General features: G+C 43.1%; 1 protein-coding gene across 1 annotated transcript; it reads left to right on the top strand.

The window, feature by feature from the left end:
• Positions 1-355: 355 nt before the first annotated feature.
• LOC142791806 (uncharacterized) lies at positions 356-21,208 on the top strand. Its single transcript, XM_075885551.1, has 8 exons — positions 356-9,134; positions 12,532-12,641; positions 12,708-12,905; positions 12,970-13,057; positions 16,126-16,341; positions 17,908-18,082; positions 18,197-18,270; positions 20,887-21,208. The coding sequence occupies exons 1-8, from the start codon at positions 8,994-8,996 to the stop codon at positions 21,145-21,147; spliced, it is 1,263 nt and encodes a 420-aa protein (XP_075741666.1). The 5' UTR covers positions 356-8,993; the 3' UTR covers positions 21,148-21,208.
• The last annotated feature ends 115 nt before the right edge of the window (positions 21,209-21,323 follow it).

Below are 21,323 nucleotides of genomic sequence, written 5' to 3'. Positions count from 1 at the left end.
TACGCAAAGACTGTCTTACAGCAAACATGTGTCTTCAGCGTGGAAACTTGGGCAAGTTGGTAGGACATAACTGAATGTAGGCACAGCGCAACCTAGAAGTAGTTACTTCGTAACTACGGAAGCGAAAAAACAAGGACAGAAAAGAGCGCCGAGCGACAGAAAGGACAGTCTCCACAGCGCTGTTTTCTGTCCTTGTTTTTTCGCTTCCGTAGTTGCGCAGTACCTATACTTCTAGGTTGCGCTGTTCCTACATTCATCTGTCTTCAGCTTCAGCTTGTTCTTTTGGTATTTTCCGAGGTGTCCTTGTATAATGTTGTTCACGCATGAAATGCTACATATGATACTACACTCTTAAAAAAAAGTTCGTAAAAACCTAGTAACTGGAAGGAAAATGTTAGTAACAGCCACTGTTACTAACTCTCTGAGACAGTTACTAACCTTTTACAAACTTGAAAGCAACAGGCGTGTTGTTACTACCCAAACCGCCTAGTTACTAACTCGAGTTAGTAACAAAAAGCTACCTTGCTTATAACCCTTCACAGTGCTGCAAAAACACGCATTCACTCACTGAGTGAAAGATTTTAATAAATTTTGCCATTTATCCCCTCGTACCTTCTCAAACCCTTCCCGTATATTCACTTTTTTTTATCATAGGTTGAATGCATATAATTTATACGGCCAACATTTTTAGAGGAATTGATATTTGAGTCTAACTGCATGTCACCCGAAATTTTATGCTGTCGTGTTTATCTTTGTTCCTCTGGATACGACGCTCTTCTTCGGACCATGGGCCCCTGGGTTTGAACCCCACTATGCCCAGAAATTTGTTTTTTTTTCTTTTGAGCCAAAATAGCCTTAGATGATTTATCGAACTGAAAAGTTACCGTCAGCGTCCCGCGGCGTCGGGCAAAGCACAAGTGAAGCGAGAAATTATGTCGTGATGACGTCACTATTGATGTTACGTCATAAATCGCCAAAATATGTGACGCCGTTATGCCGTTATCACGTCCCGTTACAAAATAACGTCATCACACGACATTGTAGCTTGGTCAAAGGTAGATCTATCACGGATGATGTGCAAAACCATGCACGTTAGGTGCAGAAGCTTTCGGAGGGATCAATACGACGACGGAGATGAACAAGATGATGGCTTTCGTCTTCGACTCGTCTTACGTGAAAGCACATGAGACCCTATGAGTTTTTTTTTCTTCTTCTTCTCTGCATTTATCCACTTTTCTTTCCTCCAACACCTTGCTAGGGAACGCATGGTGGTGTATACGTCATTGCTAGGCGAGTTTATGCTGCAAACACTGCCTGCGCTGAACTCGCTACTGCGCCCTGTGCACATTTTCTCGTCCTTCGTTTAGTAAGGCGTTGTTTCACCATAATGAGCTTAATGAGGAGCCCGTGAATTACAAAAAAAATTGTGACGTGTTCACTTTCGCGCCACGATGTGTTTCACGAAGTGAAACAATGAAATCGTTTCGATTGATAAGTTGCTCTCTGAGAACCTTAATGTCGTAATTTCACTATTAAGAGTCTACTAAAAGAGAAAATTTTGATCACTGTTCCATTTTTAAATTTTGCGCCGCAAAGTCCACGTATATATTTTGTACTTTCGCGTGAATGATAAACGATATTCTCTTAAACTTGGTAAGTAATACCGATGGCCCCCTCAGTGGAGAATGTACTTCATTTTCACTGATTACGAACTACATAGGACTTCGTAGACGCGATCAAACTCTATCACGTCAAGGCGTTTGGTTCGGGAACTTCAGGTGTTTTCTCTTCGCACTTCCTTTTTGCGGGTCTTCTCGTGGCAAGCGCGCCGATTTTGGAAATTCACTAATGAGATAAAATTGTTGTTATCCTTAATGGCCCTTTAACGTATAAGCTATATGCTTCGTTCACGGCGGCTCATAACAGCGATAGGCAGGCGCAGCGGTTATCACTTTTGCTCTCGCAACCACCAGGTGCGTCGTCGCAGAGCCACAGCCATCGTCGCAGAGCGGCCGCGGTGGCAGAACGTTCGGTCAAATACAGGGGTCGTTTGCGCGCGGAACATTAGGGAGCACTGTATTCAAGGTGCGTAAGCGGGCACGCCACTTAAACTTTTTTCTTATTTCGCGGGCATCTGCAATAATCAGAGAACAGCAATACTTCAAGCACAATAAGTTAGAAACAGTCAAATGGGATGTTTCACAAACCGATCAACTACATCTTATTTAAAACTTTTTCGGCCAGCTTCATTGCCTCAAAAGCTGATACATAATTCTTGCCTAATTAATCAGTGTTAAATGAAGCAACGAAATAGCGCAATATTCTCCATGCAATAACCACAAGCATTATTTTGGTTGTATTGTGATAGTCTGTATGCAATTTTTTGTTACTTTTTCTGGCTAAATTTAGCTTGGGCATGTATGCAATTATGAAACTGCATTCACTGTGCATCTTATATTTCTGCTTCAAGTTCTGAAATAACAGTTGACTAGTATTGCAGTCCTCACTTAAAGCAAGTTTACTTTACATTAGTTTTGTTGTAGCTGGCATGACACTTTATGAAAACGTTCATGTCCACAATGTGATATAATGCTTCTTGAAATTTTCTATGAGAGGACTACAAAATGTTTATAGATAGAAATAATGAACGTGGTGAACTGATTATGAATGTACAACATTAAACCCTGGCACTCATATCAAAATGTCTTCTGCCTAAATTTTTCCTCCAGTTGGATATGTATCAAACTGTGGCAAGTAATGTGTAGGTAGTATATAACAAATAAACATGATTTTAAATTAATAAGTTTATTGTCATTGCAAGCATTTTGCGTACAGTGAGGAAGGAAGGAAGCAACCAAAGGTAGAAGGCAGGGAGGTTAACCAGAAAGACATCAGGTAAGCTACCTTACACTGGGGAATTAGGGAAGGGGACAAGAAAGATGAGAAAGAGAGAAGAAAAAGAAAAAGGAAAAGACAGACAGTCAATTCACTGTGGCGTGTAGAACTCTACCGCAAGTCAGAGGCATTCACACAAACTCGTAGTCCTCAAAAAACATAAGAGGGCTTTCACTGTCTTGTGGGCTGTCGAGGGATGTGGACGGTGCTGTATTAGCACCTGCACAGAAAGAGGCCGATCATTCAGTCGCCGCAATGCGTTGGCAAGTACTTGTCTCTCTGAGGTCAATCGAGAACAGCAGGTGTTCAATATTTTCATCAGTGTTGCAAACATCGCATGCTGCACTATCAGTCATTCCGATTAACGTGGTACAAGCTTTCGTGAAAGCAAGTCCCAGTCAAAAACGATAGAGAAGCGAAGTGTCACGTCGATGTAGGCCGGGTGCAGGTCAGAGTTGTAGTGAAGGGTCATGTTCATGTAGTCTGGTACGTCGTATGCTTGGTGTGTTCCACTCAGTCAATGTGAGACTGCGAGCCAGTTGGCGAATTTGCCTCGCAGCGTCCGCTCTTGAAAGCGGAATCAAAACACTGTTTACTTCCTGATCTGATGTGTGAGCAGCATGATCTGCAGAATCATTTCCATTGCTGCCACAATGCCCAGGTAACCACTGAAAGTCGATGTCGTGGCCTTTTTGTATTAAGAGGTGCTGAAGTTTCACGGTTCGATAAGTCAACTGCCCGTGGCATCCGCGTCGGTGAACTGATGGCACGCACTGTAACGCTGGTTTTGAGTCAGAAAACACGGCCCATTTACTTGGTCTTTCTTCAAAATTGACGAGTTCTAGTGCACTGCGCAAAGCCTCGAGTTCTGCCGCCGTGAACATCGTCGCATGCGAAGTCTTAAAACGCAGAGTTACCTCTTGTAATGGTATAACCACTGCTCCACATGAACTAGACGATGTAGACGTGCCATCTCTGTAGATGTGCACGTGGTTACTGCAGGTCTGGTCCAGTACTAATAGACTCAGTTGTTTTAGGGCATGTGTCGGTAGGTCAGATTTTCTCCGCATTCCTGGGCTCATTAAGTAAACTCGTGGCCGACTCAAGCCCCAAGGAGGAAGCAGTGGCTTTGATGCAGGTGCATACGCCTCAGTAAATGATGAGCATTGCTTGCAGACAGTGGCACCGTATGTCGTGCGGGGCCTTTCAGCAGCGAGGCTCCCCGGGTGGTGGGAAGGGGTCCTGGTATAATGCCTGTGGTGCATACGCGTTGTCTCGGTAATATTATGTGTCTTGATTTAGTGATCTCGGGCAATGACAATGGTTTCAGCTGTTGAAACACTGCAGGGTAATCCAAGGCATATCTTGAGTGCTTGGGCTTGAATGCTCTGAATTTTATGCAGGTTAGTCTTGCCTGTGTTAGATATTGTAATTAAACTCTACCATAAGAATCCGATAAACTGCACCCTGTACAGTTGTAGCATGGACGGTACGGGCACTCCCCATTTCTCTTCTGCAAGGAATTTGAACATGTGAATGTTGCGATCAACTGCTTCTTCACATAGTTCGCGTTCGGAGTCCACAACAGGTTTCTGTCTATTATGACTCCTAAGAATCTGTGGCTTCTGCTGAACGATATGTGTTCTCCGTTAATCGAGATGCTGTAAGCAGGCATCGGTTTCCGCGTGAATGCTACCACTGCACATTTTCCGCAGGACACCTCGAGACCTTGTTTACGAACGTAGCATGACGTCGTTGTGGCAGTTTTCTGAAGGCAGTCTCGAAGCTGTAGCCTTGTCACACCTGATGAAGTCAGCGTAGATAGAAAATTCTTCAGTGGTTGGTAGGTGCTCGACTAGTCCACTGAGGGTTATATTGCGAAGTGTAAGGCTTAGCACTCCTCCTTGAGGGACTCCTCGGCTACTGCAATACTCAGGTGTTGGGCCATTCACCATCGTCACGTAGAATGATCTCAGCTGTAAGTAGCTGTACACCCACACATATACCTTTCCACCAAGACCTACTGTTTCCAAAGCACTAAGGATGGCTTCATGGGCGACATTGTCTTAAGCTCCCTTAACGTCTAGAAACAGGGCAGCACACAGTTTCTTAGAGGCTTTCTGGTGTTCAACATATGTCACCAGATTAACAACATTGTCAATTGATGAATGGCCGTGCCTGAATCCAGTCATGGATACTAGATAAATTTCATAGTGCTCTAAATACCACTTCATTTGTGTTAAAGTAATTCTTTCCACTGTTGTTCCCACACAACTGATAAGCACAATATGACGGTATGAGGCAATATCCACGAGATTCACCAGCTTTGAGAAGCGGAATGAGGCGACTTGACTTCCATGCTTGGTAAACCATACCAGTCTGCCAGGAGTCATCGTATAGGCATAAGAGTGCCTTCCGAGATTCGTCTCCAAGGTTACAAAGGGTACACAATGCAGTCAGGTCCGGGTGCTGAAGAACGTCTGCACAGTGCCAGTGCCACTTCTACCTCATCCATAGAAAGTGGGCATTCTATGCGGGGATCACGTGAGAGAAGCGGGTTGTCGAGTATTGCTATTCTTGTTTTCATGAAATTGGACTTGACGGCGATTCTTCGACAGAAGGATTCTGCGAGGTCAATCTATCTACATTGTAGGTGAAGTGCCAGAGATGTGAATGGGTCTCGCTGACCAAAGGTTGTGCTAAGAGCCCGGACAGTTCTCCATATCAGAAATAGGGGCTTTTCACGGATCCGACGACTCGCAGAAGGATGCCCAACGTCACCAAGCCAGTTTATTCATGTGCCGTCGTATTTTCTTTTGAGTGCATCTAGTTAGCCTACGATAGAGGCGAAAATGCTGTAGGCCCGTGTGCTCAGATTTGCGTGCACCTTAAAGAACCCCAGGTGGTCAAAATTTCTAGAGTCCTCCACTACCGCGTCTCTCATAATCATATGGTGGTTTTGGGTCGTTAAACGCCACATATATATCAAATCGTCTAGCCAGCCTCTAATCATCCATGCACTTTGTCCGTATGTATCTACGTTCTGCACGACGATGTATTGCATGTAGTTTCTCAAGCTTTTGAGCTTGCATACGATGAGTGTTGCGAGTTCAACCAGTCAGCATTACTTCAGGCCTTAACACAAGTCGAGAATCAAAGTAGAGGTCGAGAATCTGTGATGATGCAAGGTTTGTCGGTTTGACAAGTTTCTGTTCTGATGTTTTCTCGACGACATAGCACCAACGATGTCTGTCAAACATTGTATTCCCGAGCACATTCACAAGACAAAACACATCTCCACAATATATGTACAGCTCTGAGATCTGTCCAAAACTAGGTAGTATGGCTTTCTGCAGAATGACCACATCTTTGACTTTGTACGTTATCTGATCGACAGTCACAGAATTAACTTTCCACACAGGAACGCCGGGTGAGAAAACTTCAGCCATGCAAGGGGGCAAATCTTTCTCTTTTAAAGGCCTGGCTTTAGTTGTCTGAATAGAGTTGTGAAACTCTGAATTACAGAGTTCATAGCTCTGTAATAACTGGTGTCGCCCCGCAATTGTCTTACAAATATTCCTGAAATTTTGGTTACGCACAGCAATGGATTTGAGATACTGATGTTTGGCCTCATAGCGCATACACCAGTATTGCTTCAGTGGGCCAAGTTCATTGATTAGTCTTGGATAATGCACCAGGAAATGAAGTTTCGGAATTACGTGGCCAGGGTACAGAATCTCAAAAGAAGATGAAAAGTAACGAATGTCATCCTGCAGACATGCAAGGTGGTCATGTGGAAGGCTGTCAGCAAATATGAGGTCAACAATCCTTTTGAAAAGCAAGTACACTTCCCAGTGCTCGTTGAGTTCCGGAACAATGTCTCCAATCATAAGGGACAAAAACCTAAACAGGCACCACTTCTGCGATGCAGTGCCCTTATATGGAGTTTTCGAAGTAAGAAAGTGTTTTTCGACAGCTTGTGGTTTGTTTTTCTTGTCATGTGCACCAAAACTGAATGCTGTGATGCAATCTAGGTCTGAATATCTAATAACATTGGTACTGATGAGGCCTTGCAAAACATGCTTTAAAACGTGAGGTATGCTTCCCTCAAGCACATCGTGCATCAGGTCCGGCGGTAGCTGCAGTGTTGCATCAAAGTACCAAATGTTTAAAAGGGGCGATTCACCTTTCACACCATAAAGTGCAGTGCTTAGTGGCTGGTTCACCCTAGCACCTTCAATGTGAGTTTCATGCAAACTCTTGTTTCGAATTCGCACATCCATTTCATGGAATACAGAGCTAAAAGTTGCATATGGTGCAGTGCAAAACCTGCACGGGCGCCCTCTGTTAAAACAACAGGTAAATCCACCCAGCCTATTCATAGAAAGGTTGTCGCCACTAAATGCAACGAGAATTGCTCTGACTTTAGCAGTAGCTGAATTTATGTGCACTGTAAAGCCGGTTGCTTCCAATCTCACAATGTCTGAAACAACAGGTTCCAAGATTGCCTTCATGCCATGCTTGTCAACAAGCCTGTATGGCGCAACAAGAGCTACATGTATGGAGCGTAGCTGTGACCTGTGACGAGCATGTAGGTTGAGCACACTAAAGTACACAACAATTACTTTATGAATGCCTCGTTTTGACCCCAAGGGGTTCACAATCTCGAGCTCATCGCTGTAAAGAACAAGAAACAGAGTGTATTGTGCCCCGTTCTCCAGAAGTGCCGACAGTTTTTCCTTGAAGAATACACCATCAAAAAAACTTCGGAGAACTGGTGATGGCTGCCCAATTGTGAAGCTTTGGTCTAAACGTTCACGAAAAGTCTCGGACAACATCAGGTTTTGGAGGACACGAGGTATAGGCACATACTGAAATGTCTCGCCAACAGCAAGAATGTGCTCCTCGGGTTTGACATAAGGAAGATGTTCCTTTGCGAAATTTTCCCGGAGTGACTTCGTGCTGGCACTTTGGAACACATCTTCCAGAAAGTCACAAGCAAGCAACTTTTGCACATCTTCTCCAGCAGAATCTAAGGGGATGTTTTGTTGTATTTGAGAAGCAAATGCCTTCATTATGTCAAAAAAGGTGTCCTTGAAATCGGCAAAAATGCTCTCTGTTATAGAGTGCGGCAGCTTGTGCACTTCAGCTACGCGAAAAAAAAGTAAACACATCTGCTTCTTGACTTTTAGTGTGAAGTCGTGAATAGAGCTAGAAGAACCGTGTGCAGTCACAGTGCAGGTACTTTCTTGTCCGTTGCTCGTATCTTCGGCAAATGAGCTCGAAGAAGGCAATTCTGCGTCGTCGAAAGCAGTGACATCTGTTGTAGCATCCAGCCGCGGTGTAACACTTCCTGCAGCGTTCCCCTGTTGAGGCTCGTCGAGCTCCACGTAGCTTCTATGGCAGCGGTAAATGTGTCTCCGGTACGATTCGAACTCGTGATATGTCTTTGCACACCCTTGCACACCACACATGACAGAAAAATCCGTATCGTGGCGATGATCTCTGATGTGCCATATGACCTTGCAAAACTTTGCCGACGAAAACGGGCACCGTGGGCACGTATGCATGGCGTGAATTTGTTTCACTCACACAAACTACGGCGATTCATTCCCGCAGAACAATCTGCGCGCACTGGGCCCGAAACTAGAGGAGCACAGCACAATAAAACGTCAGCCACGGCAACTAGCTTGAGCATACCATCACAGCAACAGCAACATTCCAAGACAAATACGATGATGAAGGAGATCGGCTCTACTAAGGAATTACTAAAAAATATGTGCTAATTTTATGTTGCGCTGCCTTCATTTCTTTTAAAGGCACATGCAGTTGGCGTAACTAAACTCTTCAACGTCAGAAATATCTTTTTATTATCAAATAAAAAAAAACTGCAGGTAGCGCGCACTACTACCTCTGAAGCCTTTCTAGAACTAGAGTAAAGAGGTAAAAGAACGAGGTGTTTATTTCTCCATCGCTGTGTGCCACTGTAGTACAAGCCAAGACAAGCACGTAAGCCGTTCGCCTCTTTCGCGCCTTGCTGAACTTGCCGTAGGACTGCTTCTCCGTTTGTGTGCTTTTTTCTTTTTGCTGCCGTGAAAATGTCGACACCGATTCAATGCTTGGTGTCATGGAAGGAGCGCAAGAAGATTATCTCCATTAACGGACACACCATGGAAGATGTCTTGGCTGCCGTGAAGGCTACAGATTTTGGAGATGTCGCGTCAACCGGCAGAATAGAGGTACGTTCTGGAAGTGCCTTTTGTTTTCTTCGCTCATACATTGCTCATACATGGCATTGCTGAGTAACCCAGGGGACCCATCTGCAATAGCGCGCGAATAGGAGAACAATACATGGCATTGCTGAGTAACCCAGGGGACCCATCTGCAATAGCGCGCGAATAGGAGAACAAAGAAGGAAAGTGTGTCCCAACTTGGGAGGCAGTCTTTTTTTTTTACTTGAGGAGCTGCAATATTTTTGTCGTATATAGTGTACCTTTGTTAAGCACTTAATGAAAGCATAAATGTGGCGGTCGTGTTTCAGCACCGGTGCTCGTTCACGCAAGTAATTAGCACTGGCCTTATGTGCGTAAAGATAAACACCAAGGTAAAATACATAGTGTGTCACGTGTGATGTGTCAATTCGAAGGAAGTGGTGACGTAAACCAAATGAAAAAAATCGGATGCCTTTATTTGAATAGAACCTAAGTGTTTCATTTGTGTGAGCACCAGAAGCCACTCCAACAGTTCAGTCAGGGATAGTAGGTTGTGGTATGCTGGCCTTGTCAGTGCACAAATGGCTAAAGGGATTTGGATGAACCAATGCCACCAAGAAACGTGATAATGGGAAGCATGAATGTAGGGTGTAGTTGTAGCTTCTGTATTAGCTGCTGTGGCCACACTGTTACTGTGCACTTAATAAAGTGCTAAGCCCCTGGCTGTATTTACTTCCACTAAAATGACGTCCCTTTTCCGTTTTGTAATGCAGCTGTAACGACAAGAAATAATGCCAGCCTTTTTGCTACTATGTTATCTATGTTACATTGGAGAAAGGGTCACTTTTGGCACAGTGAAAAATGCCAAAATGTTACTGTTACTGCGAAATGTTATGATGAATACCTTGCAACACTAGAGAATGCAAAGCATAAAATAAACTGAAATTTCATTGAATATAATAGGCTGCTCACAAGAAATGATCCTGCAGAGTATCAGCCATGCTTGCATCAAAGTAGTTATTGGCAGTAAAATCATAAGACGAAGAAAAGAAAACATGAGGACGAGTGCTGACAACGTATGGCAAAATTGCTGCTCCCGACACAAGTGTTTAATTAATTTGCATCTTCTCGAAGCCACCTATTCATTCACCACTCAGCCTGTCCCACATACATTTTGCCCACGGTGCAAGAATACTTCAGGTGAACGAACGTTGCGAAGCGAGCGCTTGGCGGGGAGGTACCGATTATGTTCTCGTTTGCGGCATGCCGATAGATGGCTCGACAGACTGAGGACCATGGCGGGCTGTTGGCAAAATCCGCAAAGCACATCCAGCACGTGGGCGGTGGGTCCCAATCTGAGAAAACTGGCCTATCGCACGATATCAACCACGCGACACCCATAGAGCGGCACCACTGAAAAGGGGGGTGATAAGGGAACGGGGTTGATGGCGGCGCGAAGTTGTTGTGGCGACAATAAATGAGCGCCGTTACTTTCTTACGTCACGGGGTTTTCCTACACCCAGATGGGGGGGGGGGGGAGAGAAGCCGGGGCAAAATTTGTAGCGCCATCTCTCGGGCCTCTTGCGAACCAGAACATTATCAGGCAGCGAATAGTCCCGGCGTTCACTCACCTAGAATATTCTTGCACCGTGATCTTGCCGCATCAGCATTGAATTTCTTAGATGCTGCCTGTAGCACACATGGTCTTTTTCTTGAAACAAGTGGCACTGCCTCTTACCTTTTGTTCAGGAAGTGATGTATAACCAGCTTCAAGGGTGCTGAAAAACACCATGTGAGCACTAGTGTGTCCAGCTGTCATTTTTATTTGATGCGACACACTATGGAAAGAAGGAATGACAGTAGTATTACTAATTCTGCATCATGCTCATGCACCACCATCAGTAGAACTTCAAGCAGCGACACGAGCAGATGACATGCAAAACCAGCAGTAATTAGTCTCAATTTAGCTTGGAAAGCTGGGCCACACCCTGTGTGTGCAGGAACGAAATACTGCATTCCACATGGCAGATGGTTCACTAGCTCCTTTTGCTCTCAAAAGGGCAACAAGCTCTATGAGAGGGTGAATACTCCTAGCTAACACAGCTGGTGAAGAAGTGCATAACAAGGTCAAGAAATCTTATGCTACTTTTTGACAAAAGATCATTTGTTAGTGTGAACAAATTCCGAGCGATTTCGAATGTTCTGATGATGCTTTGTGCTTCTTAATGCTTCCCCATTGTAGACGTAAATATCGCTAGAAGATCGACCACATTCCGAACATGTGAACCACTTATAAACCAACCGATTCTCCAGAAAGTCACCGAGAACTGGTGCCGAGCCTGAGTCAATACATGTGTTTTTGGCACATTATAGGCACTGCCAGCTGTATAGGAAAAGCACAGATGGAAATCAAGCAACTGGAAACAAGCAATGAAACTCCAGCCTTCCATGCTGGCCTCCTCGTGCGCCCCTCGCATTTCTTCATCTTTCAATGTTTCTCTGTCTCCTCTTCACAAACATTGCACTTGTCGTTCCTGAAAGCCTCATTCATAGCAGAGCCTGTTGCTCTTTGAGTTCACTTATTTGAAGAAGAAAAAAAGTATCGAACTGTCCATCATTCAAAATTCATTATACCACACTCGCACACACAAGACGCAGCCCTGCTTTTCGAGACTGACTACTGCTGGTTTTCTGCATCATCTGCTCATGTCGTACTGAAGTTCATCTGACAAGCTGCAGTCAGTCCCGACATCCATAGGGTGTAGTGTCGAATCAAGGAGGCTGGCAGACGTGCTACTGCTCACATGTGCTCTCAGTGCCCACGAAACAGGTGGTACGTGTTGCCTAGTGAACAAAAAGAGAAGAGGATGTGCTGCTTGTTCCAAAAACACACAAAGTCTGCCACATGCATCGTCTATAAAATTCGATGTTCATAATGAATTACATACAGCGCGATATGGACTTTTTTATGCAAAACCAACTAGCCCAAAGCTTCACTCGATGTTCATGCAGCAAGATGTATGTGGGATTTGCTATTCAGTTGACATTCAGCGCCTATCCTCATGTTTTTTTTTTTTTTCTTCGTCCTGTGTTTGCGCTGTTAATTTATCTGATACAGTTGATATTCAGCGTCTATCCTCATGTTTTCTTTCTTCGTCCTGTGGTTGCGCTGTTAATTTATCTCGTACACGCGCCAACTAGCCTGTCTTTTGCCACTTGAAAGTAAAACTGGTATGTGTAAATAAACATGACAGGGACATGGAAAGAATGAACAAGAACAGTTTGCCACTTGTTCACTTCATGCATACAAATTGCACCTGTGTGGCTAGCATAGTAATGTCTTTGAAATAATACTGACAGCTGAAAGTTTTATTATTTGTTGCCCACGGTAATTGTGTTTGTATAAGCATTAAATTTCTTTCAGGTTTACAATGCACAATTTGAAGCTTATGTCGACCCTCCAGGGAACCATGTCTTTTGTGATGGGAGCAAAATTAGAATAATCACTGATGAGGCCATGCCTCATGCTTGCAGGTGAGTAGCTCAACTTCGAATTGTTGCACCAAACTGAAAGCCTGCTGATTTTTATCCTGTTTTCAGCACAAATGAACTGCTTGTGGTTTCTCCCGAGTTGGAGCCATCAACTACTCAACCTTTTCACGGAAGTGATTATAGACTGCCACCCCTTCCCTTAGACCTAAAAGTTGCCATTGGCAATACAGAACTCGGAAAAGTTTCGAGTCGGACAAAATCAAGGATTGTGTCTTGGTTAAGCCACCATTTGATGAACTTCACTGTGTAAGTGCCTCCGTACTCTCCTGTATATTATTGAATACCGGCTGAACATTTGTTGCTTTCATAGATACCCAGGAAGGCGGCTCTATGAGGCTGCTTCAAAGGCACTCGTTGTTGAATACCCTGTCCTTAGAGACACAATTGGTACTGGTTGGGTAAGTGAAATTTTTTACGATTTGGACATATCGCAATATCCACAGAAAATGTTTGGCAGATTATGATAATGCTATCAGTTGGAAAGAAAAAGGGACTGGAAAAGAAAACGGTGAAACATATAAGATTGTTTGAATAACTATATTCTTTGCATTCTCGAGACATCATATCGGACCGGCACGGTGATATTAAAATTGTATATTGTGTGTGCTGCATGCTAATTAGTAACAATCTGGTGTCACGCGGAATGCACTATTTTACGTGCAATTTTCGAACCTGGCTTGTGGCATGTTTTGTCACTTCTAGAACTAAGGAGTAGCTGGTGCCTCATTTGTGCACCAACATCTGCTTTCATGGCAATAAAAAAAAAAAGCAAAATGTATGTGAATGGGAAAACTAGGAATAAAGAACGAAAACAAACATTTGAGAGCTACAAGGCTAAACATAGAATGTAGCACAAGCAAGTAACAAGTCCTTTTATCTGAGGGCGGAGGGGGGGTGAAGGAGCACAAGTGCACATTAGAATCGGGGTTTGCACTATTTTTTTTTTTTCATGTAAATGTTGTGTGCGTTGGAGTTGGGTAAGTCGGTAAGCTAATGTATGGGTCATTGTATGGGTCATTCAACGCCAACTTGTACGAGCCTTGGCGCTCAACCATCTGCGATATCAACAATGGACCATCCATATAAAGCAAGAAGTGGCCCGCCGAAATATTTTTGGGTGAAAAAAGGTCCTCAGGATCAATAAACAAAGTTCTTCACTGACTGACTGGGAGCAGCAAGCCACACATGAAGTTTTTTCGGAAAGCTTGAAACTTTAGCTTGTAACACGCGTAGTGAAAAAATCTGGTCTTTCCAAATTAAGTTAGGACAAAATTTTTCCTATAGAATGATGGTAGGCTTTTTACTAAAAATAGGTTTAACAAACTTTTATGTTTGCATGGGTTTTTATGTTACCTTAAATATGGACACAATTTTTAATGTTTGGGATTTTTTTACAAACAGACTACATTTAGTGATATGCAATATTTTGTATTGTTTGAGTGTCAGAAACTTTTACTGTCACACAAAAAATAGTTTGAGACACATATACTGTCAAATGGCTTGCAAAGCTGGCGACAAAGTTGCATAAAAGGTAATTTTTGCTCTAGTTTAGTCGTAAATTTTACACTGAGGTTGTTCTAGTAAAATTATGCTAAATAGCATATTTACTAGCAACATCAATTATCTATTCGTGGAGACAGTTTTATCAAATTACTTTTTGTTTTAAGAAAGTTAAATATTTGTGAAGTGTACTACTGGTTCTTGCACGTGTTCTGTCATCGAAGAAATGCGTCTAGCAGTAAGTAAAACATACGTTGGCTCAAGTTCTGCAGCGGAACATCTAGACTACATAATCGCATAATCATCGTTGCATTGTTGTCTGTGCTTACTGTAATGTTTTATATTGAGTATTAGCCTTGGTCAGTGAGAAATGCGAGCCCTACTGGAGTGTGTTTAACCTCGTACGGCTTCCATTGATGGCCCGCATTGTCTGATTACATAAGGGGTAATTAACACTCATGTGTGTGATACTTTGTTACCTACACATTTAATTAAATGTGGGAAAAGAAAAAGATATTTGTTGCTTGAATATACCAGATAAGTTGCACTTATGAACACACACAATCCTATACAAGTGATGATGTTTGACCAGTGCCATAGGTTGGTGCAAAATTATGTGTCCTTGATATAGCAACATATATTTTTATGAACCGTAGTGTTCTTCCCACTTTTAAGTGTGAAGAACACTCTATTGTTGTGGTTGCAGATTGCAGCTTCATTTGCATCGGATGAAGGATCCTGCAGATGCTTAAAAGTTTTTTTTATAACTTGACACATGCCTAAATTAGGCTCAGGGCTCTTTAACGAGATATCATGCTTGCGATAGTTCTGCTTGCGAATGTTTCTGCTTGCGAATGTATCATGCTTGCGAATGTTTGCGATAGTTCTAGGAGCACCTGACAGCAGGCCTGCTGTGGCGAAGCATGAAGATACAGACGTGCGAGAGATAATTGAAGCTGATGCTATCTTTCGCAAAGGTGACACGTGCGTAAGTGCACCGTCAGTTGACCTGTTAGATCGGGAAAGTGGCTAGTGGATAGACTGGTGGCACCACTGTGCACGGATATATAGCTTGGCGTTTCCTGAAAATAAAAATTGTTGAAGCTAGCGCATTGTGTTGTCCACTCCCTCATGTCCCTGTCTCTTAGCGCTCAATATGTCGTCAAGTTCTATTTACCAGCAAGCCCAAAAAATGGCACTATCAAAATACAATACGCTTTGAAATATTTTAGATCACGTGCACACAAAATTTAAAAATGAAATTTTGAACTCAATTTTCTCCTCTATCAATACACCTATGATGGTGAAATAAATTACGCTATAGAACTCTGAGCACAATTTATCAATCTTAACAAATTCATTGTTTCTCTTTTGTGTCCCTTTAATGTGTTGCACCTAACATCATGTTTCTTTTTATCTCAAATATTTGTTTATGTAGCATGAACTTCAATGAGACCACTACGTAATCTCTATGTAAATAGTCTTCCAAAGTCCAATATGCTTATTTGCAGGACTCTTGGAAAGTATCCATCCAGTATAAATTCGGGTACATGCGAAGAACTCTCAGTACTCTGCCTGCTGTGCAGGAAGCCAAGGAGGTCTATGGAAAACGGAAACCTCAAGATAGTGCCATTGCTGCACAAACTAAACGGCAACGCCGCGTGGTAGCAATTTCTGTTTTTAAGTTCATTTCAATGTTTTACAAGTAACATTTGCATGGGGCTTAGCTCGCTAATAACAGTCTACGGCTTCATCATCGCTTGAGTAAGTGAAATGTTTTGGCACTAAAACGGCACTCCGCATGAGCTGTCTTTTTCTGCTTCAACAAGCCCCATTTTAAAAAAAATAAAAAATGTGGGGGGGGGGTTAATGACATAACTAGGTAGCAGCATGTTGCCTTAATTCCAGGAAGACTATGGTTGCCTTATACAAGTGTTCGTTCTACTTTTTTTTTTTACCCTGTTAGACAACAAGCATCCCATATGATGACCACGATGAAGGTGTTTTAGTGGGACACTTGGAATTCATGTCCAAAGAGATGTCGAAGCGTGCTCCGGACCTCCAGAAATTGAGCGAATCGATGAAGCAGACACGCTCTTCTAGGAGGTCGTGGATGAAAGATACAGTGCCTACAACAGCTGAGATACTTGAAAAGTATCCCGCTTTAGGAAATGTTGAGATGGTCAGTATCATGTGAATGCAGCATCTGCATTGCATGCTTTCACTTACGATATTTACCAGCTGTCTTTTTGAAACTTGAATAGGTTTTCAAAAGTAGCTTGTGAACAGGTTAGTGGGTCTTTAGCTGTACTACATTGAAGCAGGCATTGCTTGCACAACAGTGCTATGGTCAAGTTTTTAAGGAATTATTCATTCATTCTTTACTGACTTAAAGCCTCATTTTTATGTTAAATGCATGCAGGGAAGCAAGAGGCTGTCTGCTTAGCTATTTCGAGCATATTTCTGCTTCCCAGACCACTGGCTCCAAATCTGTTTTAAAATTTAAGTATGTTCACACTCTAACAAAGTTTACCAAAAAGCGTCCCGTGGATGGTTCGATACGATCATTATACAGTCCCAAATCCTTGACTACCAGGCTTATGAAAGCAGTAGAATACTAGCACGAAAACACATGGAGAAAAGAGTGGACGACACACTGCACTTCTCGCAACATAGTTTATTGCTGCAGCTGTAACATGCGCTTAAATACATGTAGGTGCAACTCCTCAAGTATATAATTAAAATTATGTTACACACCTTCGTGTTTTTTTAATTAGGTGTATGTTACGGCTGCAGCAATAAACTATGTTGTAACAAGTGCAGTGTGCCGTTCACTCTTCTTCTGTCCATGTGTTCTCGCGCTAGTATTCTACTGTCATGAATATCCAACAAGCCTAAGCCGCTACCAGTGTTATGAAAGCACTTGACACTAACTCCTGGCTTTTTTATTTATTTTTTGTTTGTTTGACAAAGCATTTTTAATTGATTTCATTTCAGTGGGCAAACACTGGCCGACATGTAAAATAATAACATGTTTATGCCACCATTCCACAATAGCAATAGCAAAACAGATTGCAGTAAATGACTTGTGCATTGAGACAACTTTGTCTGCTTAGTTTTATATATTTGCTTTTGCATTTATTTTTCTTTTTTTACTCATGATGGCTGTCAGCTACAACAGAAATTTTCGAGAATGTCTTATGATGTTGCCAAAAAAAAAATAATTTTGGGTAGCAGATGGCACATAGTGTTGATAATTTGAATCATCATCATCAGCCTGATTACGTCCACTGCAGGACAAAGGCCTGCAGTGGAGTCAATATTTGAGTCAATTTTTTTTTTCGTGCTCAAATTCAGACAAATCTGAAAATGCATCAAGGTATATTGGGCATTGTCCATTCGCATTCACTCTGACGTAAGCACTGAAATGATGCCATAAACTGCATTTGAATCATTTTTTTTTAGGTTAGTATCATTCTGACAACAACTACACCTGCAGAAGCAAATAAACTTGTTTTTGATAAAATAAGCCACTTCGCGATATAAAAATTTTTTAATGTGTTCAGCCAAAAAAAATTGGGACCTGCTCTGTAAATATCTAGATACACCCATGTGTGTTTTTGTTTTCTCTACGACGAATTGACTGCCAAGTGTCTTTTTGACCTTCATTTCATTTATATGTTAGCTGGAAACTTGTTGCCCAGATTTGTAATTGCAAATTAATTTAAATATACTTCTATGATTATAGCTTCATGAAGAATTTACAGCAATAACAAGCATCCAGATGGAAAAAAAGCTGTTGGAATTTTTCAACAACTTTGGACCCAGGATTCTGGAGCTACTGAAAACTCGCCATTCAACAAAGGACCTGGTGAAGGAGCTCGAGAAGGAGCTTGAAAAACTGGAAGGCAATAGCCGTAAATGTAAGTATGTAAAGTATGTTCAGTCATTCTAGGTTCTCTTTGTATTACTGTTGTGATATTGCTGTGTGATTGTGATATTATTGCTGTGATATTTCAATAACAATCCTTTTCCAGATCGATTTGCAGTTGCCTTAATAGAACTCCTCCCACTGCTGCTGAAAGAGAAGCCGAAATTTCTGAGGGGCCCTGTAAGTAACTTTACGTTTCATTTAGTAAAGTAAAGCATATTGAAAAGGAAACGGCACAATTTTTTTGCACAGAAACAATGGTAAAGTGAAAAATAAAAACTTTTGACATAAATTTCATTGCACCCTAAAAGTTTATATGTTAAGGAAAACCCTATTATAATAAACACTAAAGCGTGACATGACCTTTTGGAATGACCATGCCTGCTTCTTTAGAAATGAGCATTTCTTCTGCATCTGTTTGTCGCAGAGGGAATTGTCATTTCTAGATGAGCACGTGTGCTTATGCCAGAAGGTCATGTCGTGCTTTAGCGTTTCCGTTGATAAATTTTCTCTTAGTATATTGCAATGCATATTATCTTGATGTATTCGGGTCTCACCCGCAATGTTTGTTTACAAGACTCCACTCAGACCACGGCGTGGTGTGTTGGAAGCCTCACGATTGTGTTAGATGATTCCGTTATGATTGCGCGCCGGACGCCAATACAGTCGACGTCCGATTTCCCGGACCCTCAAGGGACCACGAAAACGTCCGCAAAAACGAATGCACGTGAAAATGCACCTTTTCTTGTAGGTATTTTTCGCTGACTGAGAGGGTAATGACCGGAGTACAAGATTTCCATTGCAATTCAGCCAATACATCGTTTAGGTGGCTCTGAAAATAGCCGTTTATTTATAAAAAAAATCTGACGTGGCCTGCGCTACCTCATAGGTCAGCACTTGGGCGCGAAGTAGTCGCCTATTTTCTTTTGCACGACGTTCCTCTTGCCCGCGATCATGTCTGCCTCAATTTCAGTCAACGTCATGTTGCTGCTGTACATTGATGATAGTGTCATCAGTGCTCACGTCAACTCCGAGCTCGTTGGCTGGGTAGGTGATGGCTCTTCGTTCACGGTGTCAGAGTCGTCGGAATCCTCCGTAACTTGACGAATGATTTCGTGATCGGTTAAGTCCGCACATAGCTCAAGGTCTTTGTCAGCGTCGGCGAAGCCCTCAAAGGTTATCCCAGCTGGAATCGACACGCCGGCAGGGCGCAGGACGAAGGAGCAGTTGGTGCCATCGCTGTAAATGGTGAATCCGCTAGACGAAAAGTGCAGCACGAAACGGCTAGGAACTCGATGGATGCTGGAGGTCGGGAAACGTGATCACTGAAGATAGCGCGCAGCAGCAAACGATCAACCGCAGGCACGACTGCAGAGCTGACAAAACAACACGTGAACGAACTCAGCGAGGTTTGGCTTGGCTAAGCCGCGGCTAGCAATAGATTGACACATGCGGTTTCGAGGTTACGGCAGCCGCGGCGCGGTGCGGGAGTTGGCAACGGTGCGAGTATGGCGGGTTCGAGGATATAAAAACAAACAAAATGGCGGCGTCAATGGTAACTTTCGGTCGGCGGTTAACAGTAAAAAGTACGGGAAATTGGATGCCAAAGGCTATAAGCGTCCGGAATTTCGGACTTTTTAATACATTGACTCTATGGGGAACTTGACGGTGCCGCAGATGAGTCCGGGAAATCGGGCATGTCCGGAATTTTGGGCGTCCGGGAAATCCGACGTCGACTGTAGTCTTGCTTCGTTGAGTGATTACGCGGCCACCATTGATAATGCTGGAATCTTTGATCGCACATGTATAAAAACAAGCACGCTTTACCACCTGTCAGAGGACCAATGGACATCGCTTTGTTCGCCACTAACAGTGCAATGTACAGATGGGCCACGTCTGCGTATAGCGCGTGAGCAGCCGGCCTTGCTTTGCGGCACGACACCTTGTGTGGTCATTGCGGGTTGTGATGTCGCGTGCACAGGAGCATGCACAGCTTTACAGACATGCGGGCCTGTTTTGCACAGGTGAGAATGGTGGAAAGTGTACCTGTTTAGCCAAAGATTCGCGATCCCTCAGGGCACTTTCGTCACATCTATTTCATAAAACAAAGGGCATTTTGATGGATATAGCGAGCCTGCACCAATGATGCAAGCTTTGTGGCTTTTTTGAGGCATGCGATTATATGTAGATATGATGATGCCAACAGCTGCGGAAAAAAAAAAGTCTAGACGGCCACAGAATCAAAACGATCACAAAGAGTGCGTTGTTTTGCAGCGTGTGTTATCAGTCGAAACGCGCCTCTTCTTATGCAATAGATATGACCAAAGTGCCTTGAGCGAGCGCGGATTTTTGGTTAAACAAGCACACCTGCCAACGTTGTCACCCGTGCAGAGCAGGCCTGCACGTTTGTAAGGCCGCGCATGCTCCTGTGCACGCGGCGTCACAACCTACAACGGCCGCAAGGTGTCTTGCCACAGAGCAACGCCGGCTGCTCGTGCACTATACGCAGACGTGACTGCGGCTGTACATTATTTGCAAAGTGTCTTTTCCTTTCGCGGCCACAAGTTCAGCGAAATAAAGATTTAATCTTCGGCAGCCCGACTGCTTGCTTCGTCCGGATCATGACTCTGTGACAATATATACGTTTCATGTGCAATGAAATTTGAGTCACGAGTCAACTCTCATTTGTGTTGTTTCTTTTATTATTCGTTGTCACCATTTGAAAAAAATTTGCTCTTTTCCATTTTTTAGCATTTTGATTCTGCTAATGGCTAATACTAATGTTTAACTTTACAGGACATCTACCCTGCTCTTTGTTTTGAGGGAACAAGTATCAGAGAGGCCGAAGAAATGACCGTAGTGTTTGAGGCATTCAACATTCATGTCGTCGATGTTATAGCCGGCATGACGGCTATCATGGAACTGTATTGGGTACTGGACATCATGTACTCGGAGAGTAACAAAAACACCTTAACGCTCCTCGAGTACTTTTGTGGACTACCAAGTGTGCCCAGAGCACCACTACTTTTAAGGACGATTTCGTCGATCAAGAGCTGATCTGACAGCAATGTGCAATAAGCAGAGCTTATATAATAAAGATTGAAGTGTGTGTATCAAATGCTGAAAGTTATGTATTTATGGCATGTTAGATGATGAAACTTGTGGTTTTCGTCATGTCTGCAGAAAGCCTTTCACCAACAACATGCACAAGAAATCTAGTTGTAGAGCCGCAC

Source organism: Rhipicephalus microplus, unplaced genomic scaffold (genome assembly GCF_043290135.1).
Source record: "Rhipicephalus microplus isolate Deutch F79 unplaced genomic scaffold, USDA_Rmic scaffold_189, whole genome shotgun sequence".
Lineage (NCBI taxonomy): Eukaryota > Metazoa > Arthropoda > Arachnida > Ixodida > Ixodidae > Rhipicephalus > Rhipicephalus microplus.
Note: the sequence above shows the minus strand (reverse complement) of the source record. Positions and strands in the feature narration are given on the sequence as shown.

Coding starts and splice junctions, on each gene's coding strand:
- LOC142791806 (XM_075885551.1), top strand. CDS start 8,994: ATGTCGACACCGATTCAATGCTTGGTGTCATGGAAGGAGCGCAAGAAG. Junction 12,906..12,969: donor CATTTGATGAACTTCACTGT/GTAAGTGCCTCC, acceptor TTGCTTTCATAG/ATACCCAGGAAGGCGGCTCT. Junction 18,271..20,886: donor CGAAATTTCTGAGGGGCCCT/GTAAGTAACTTT, acceptor TTAACTTTACAG/GACATCTACCCTGCTCTTTG.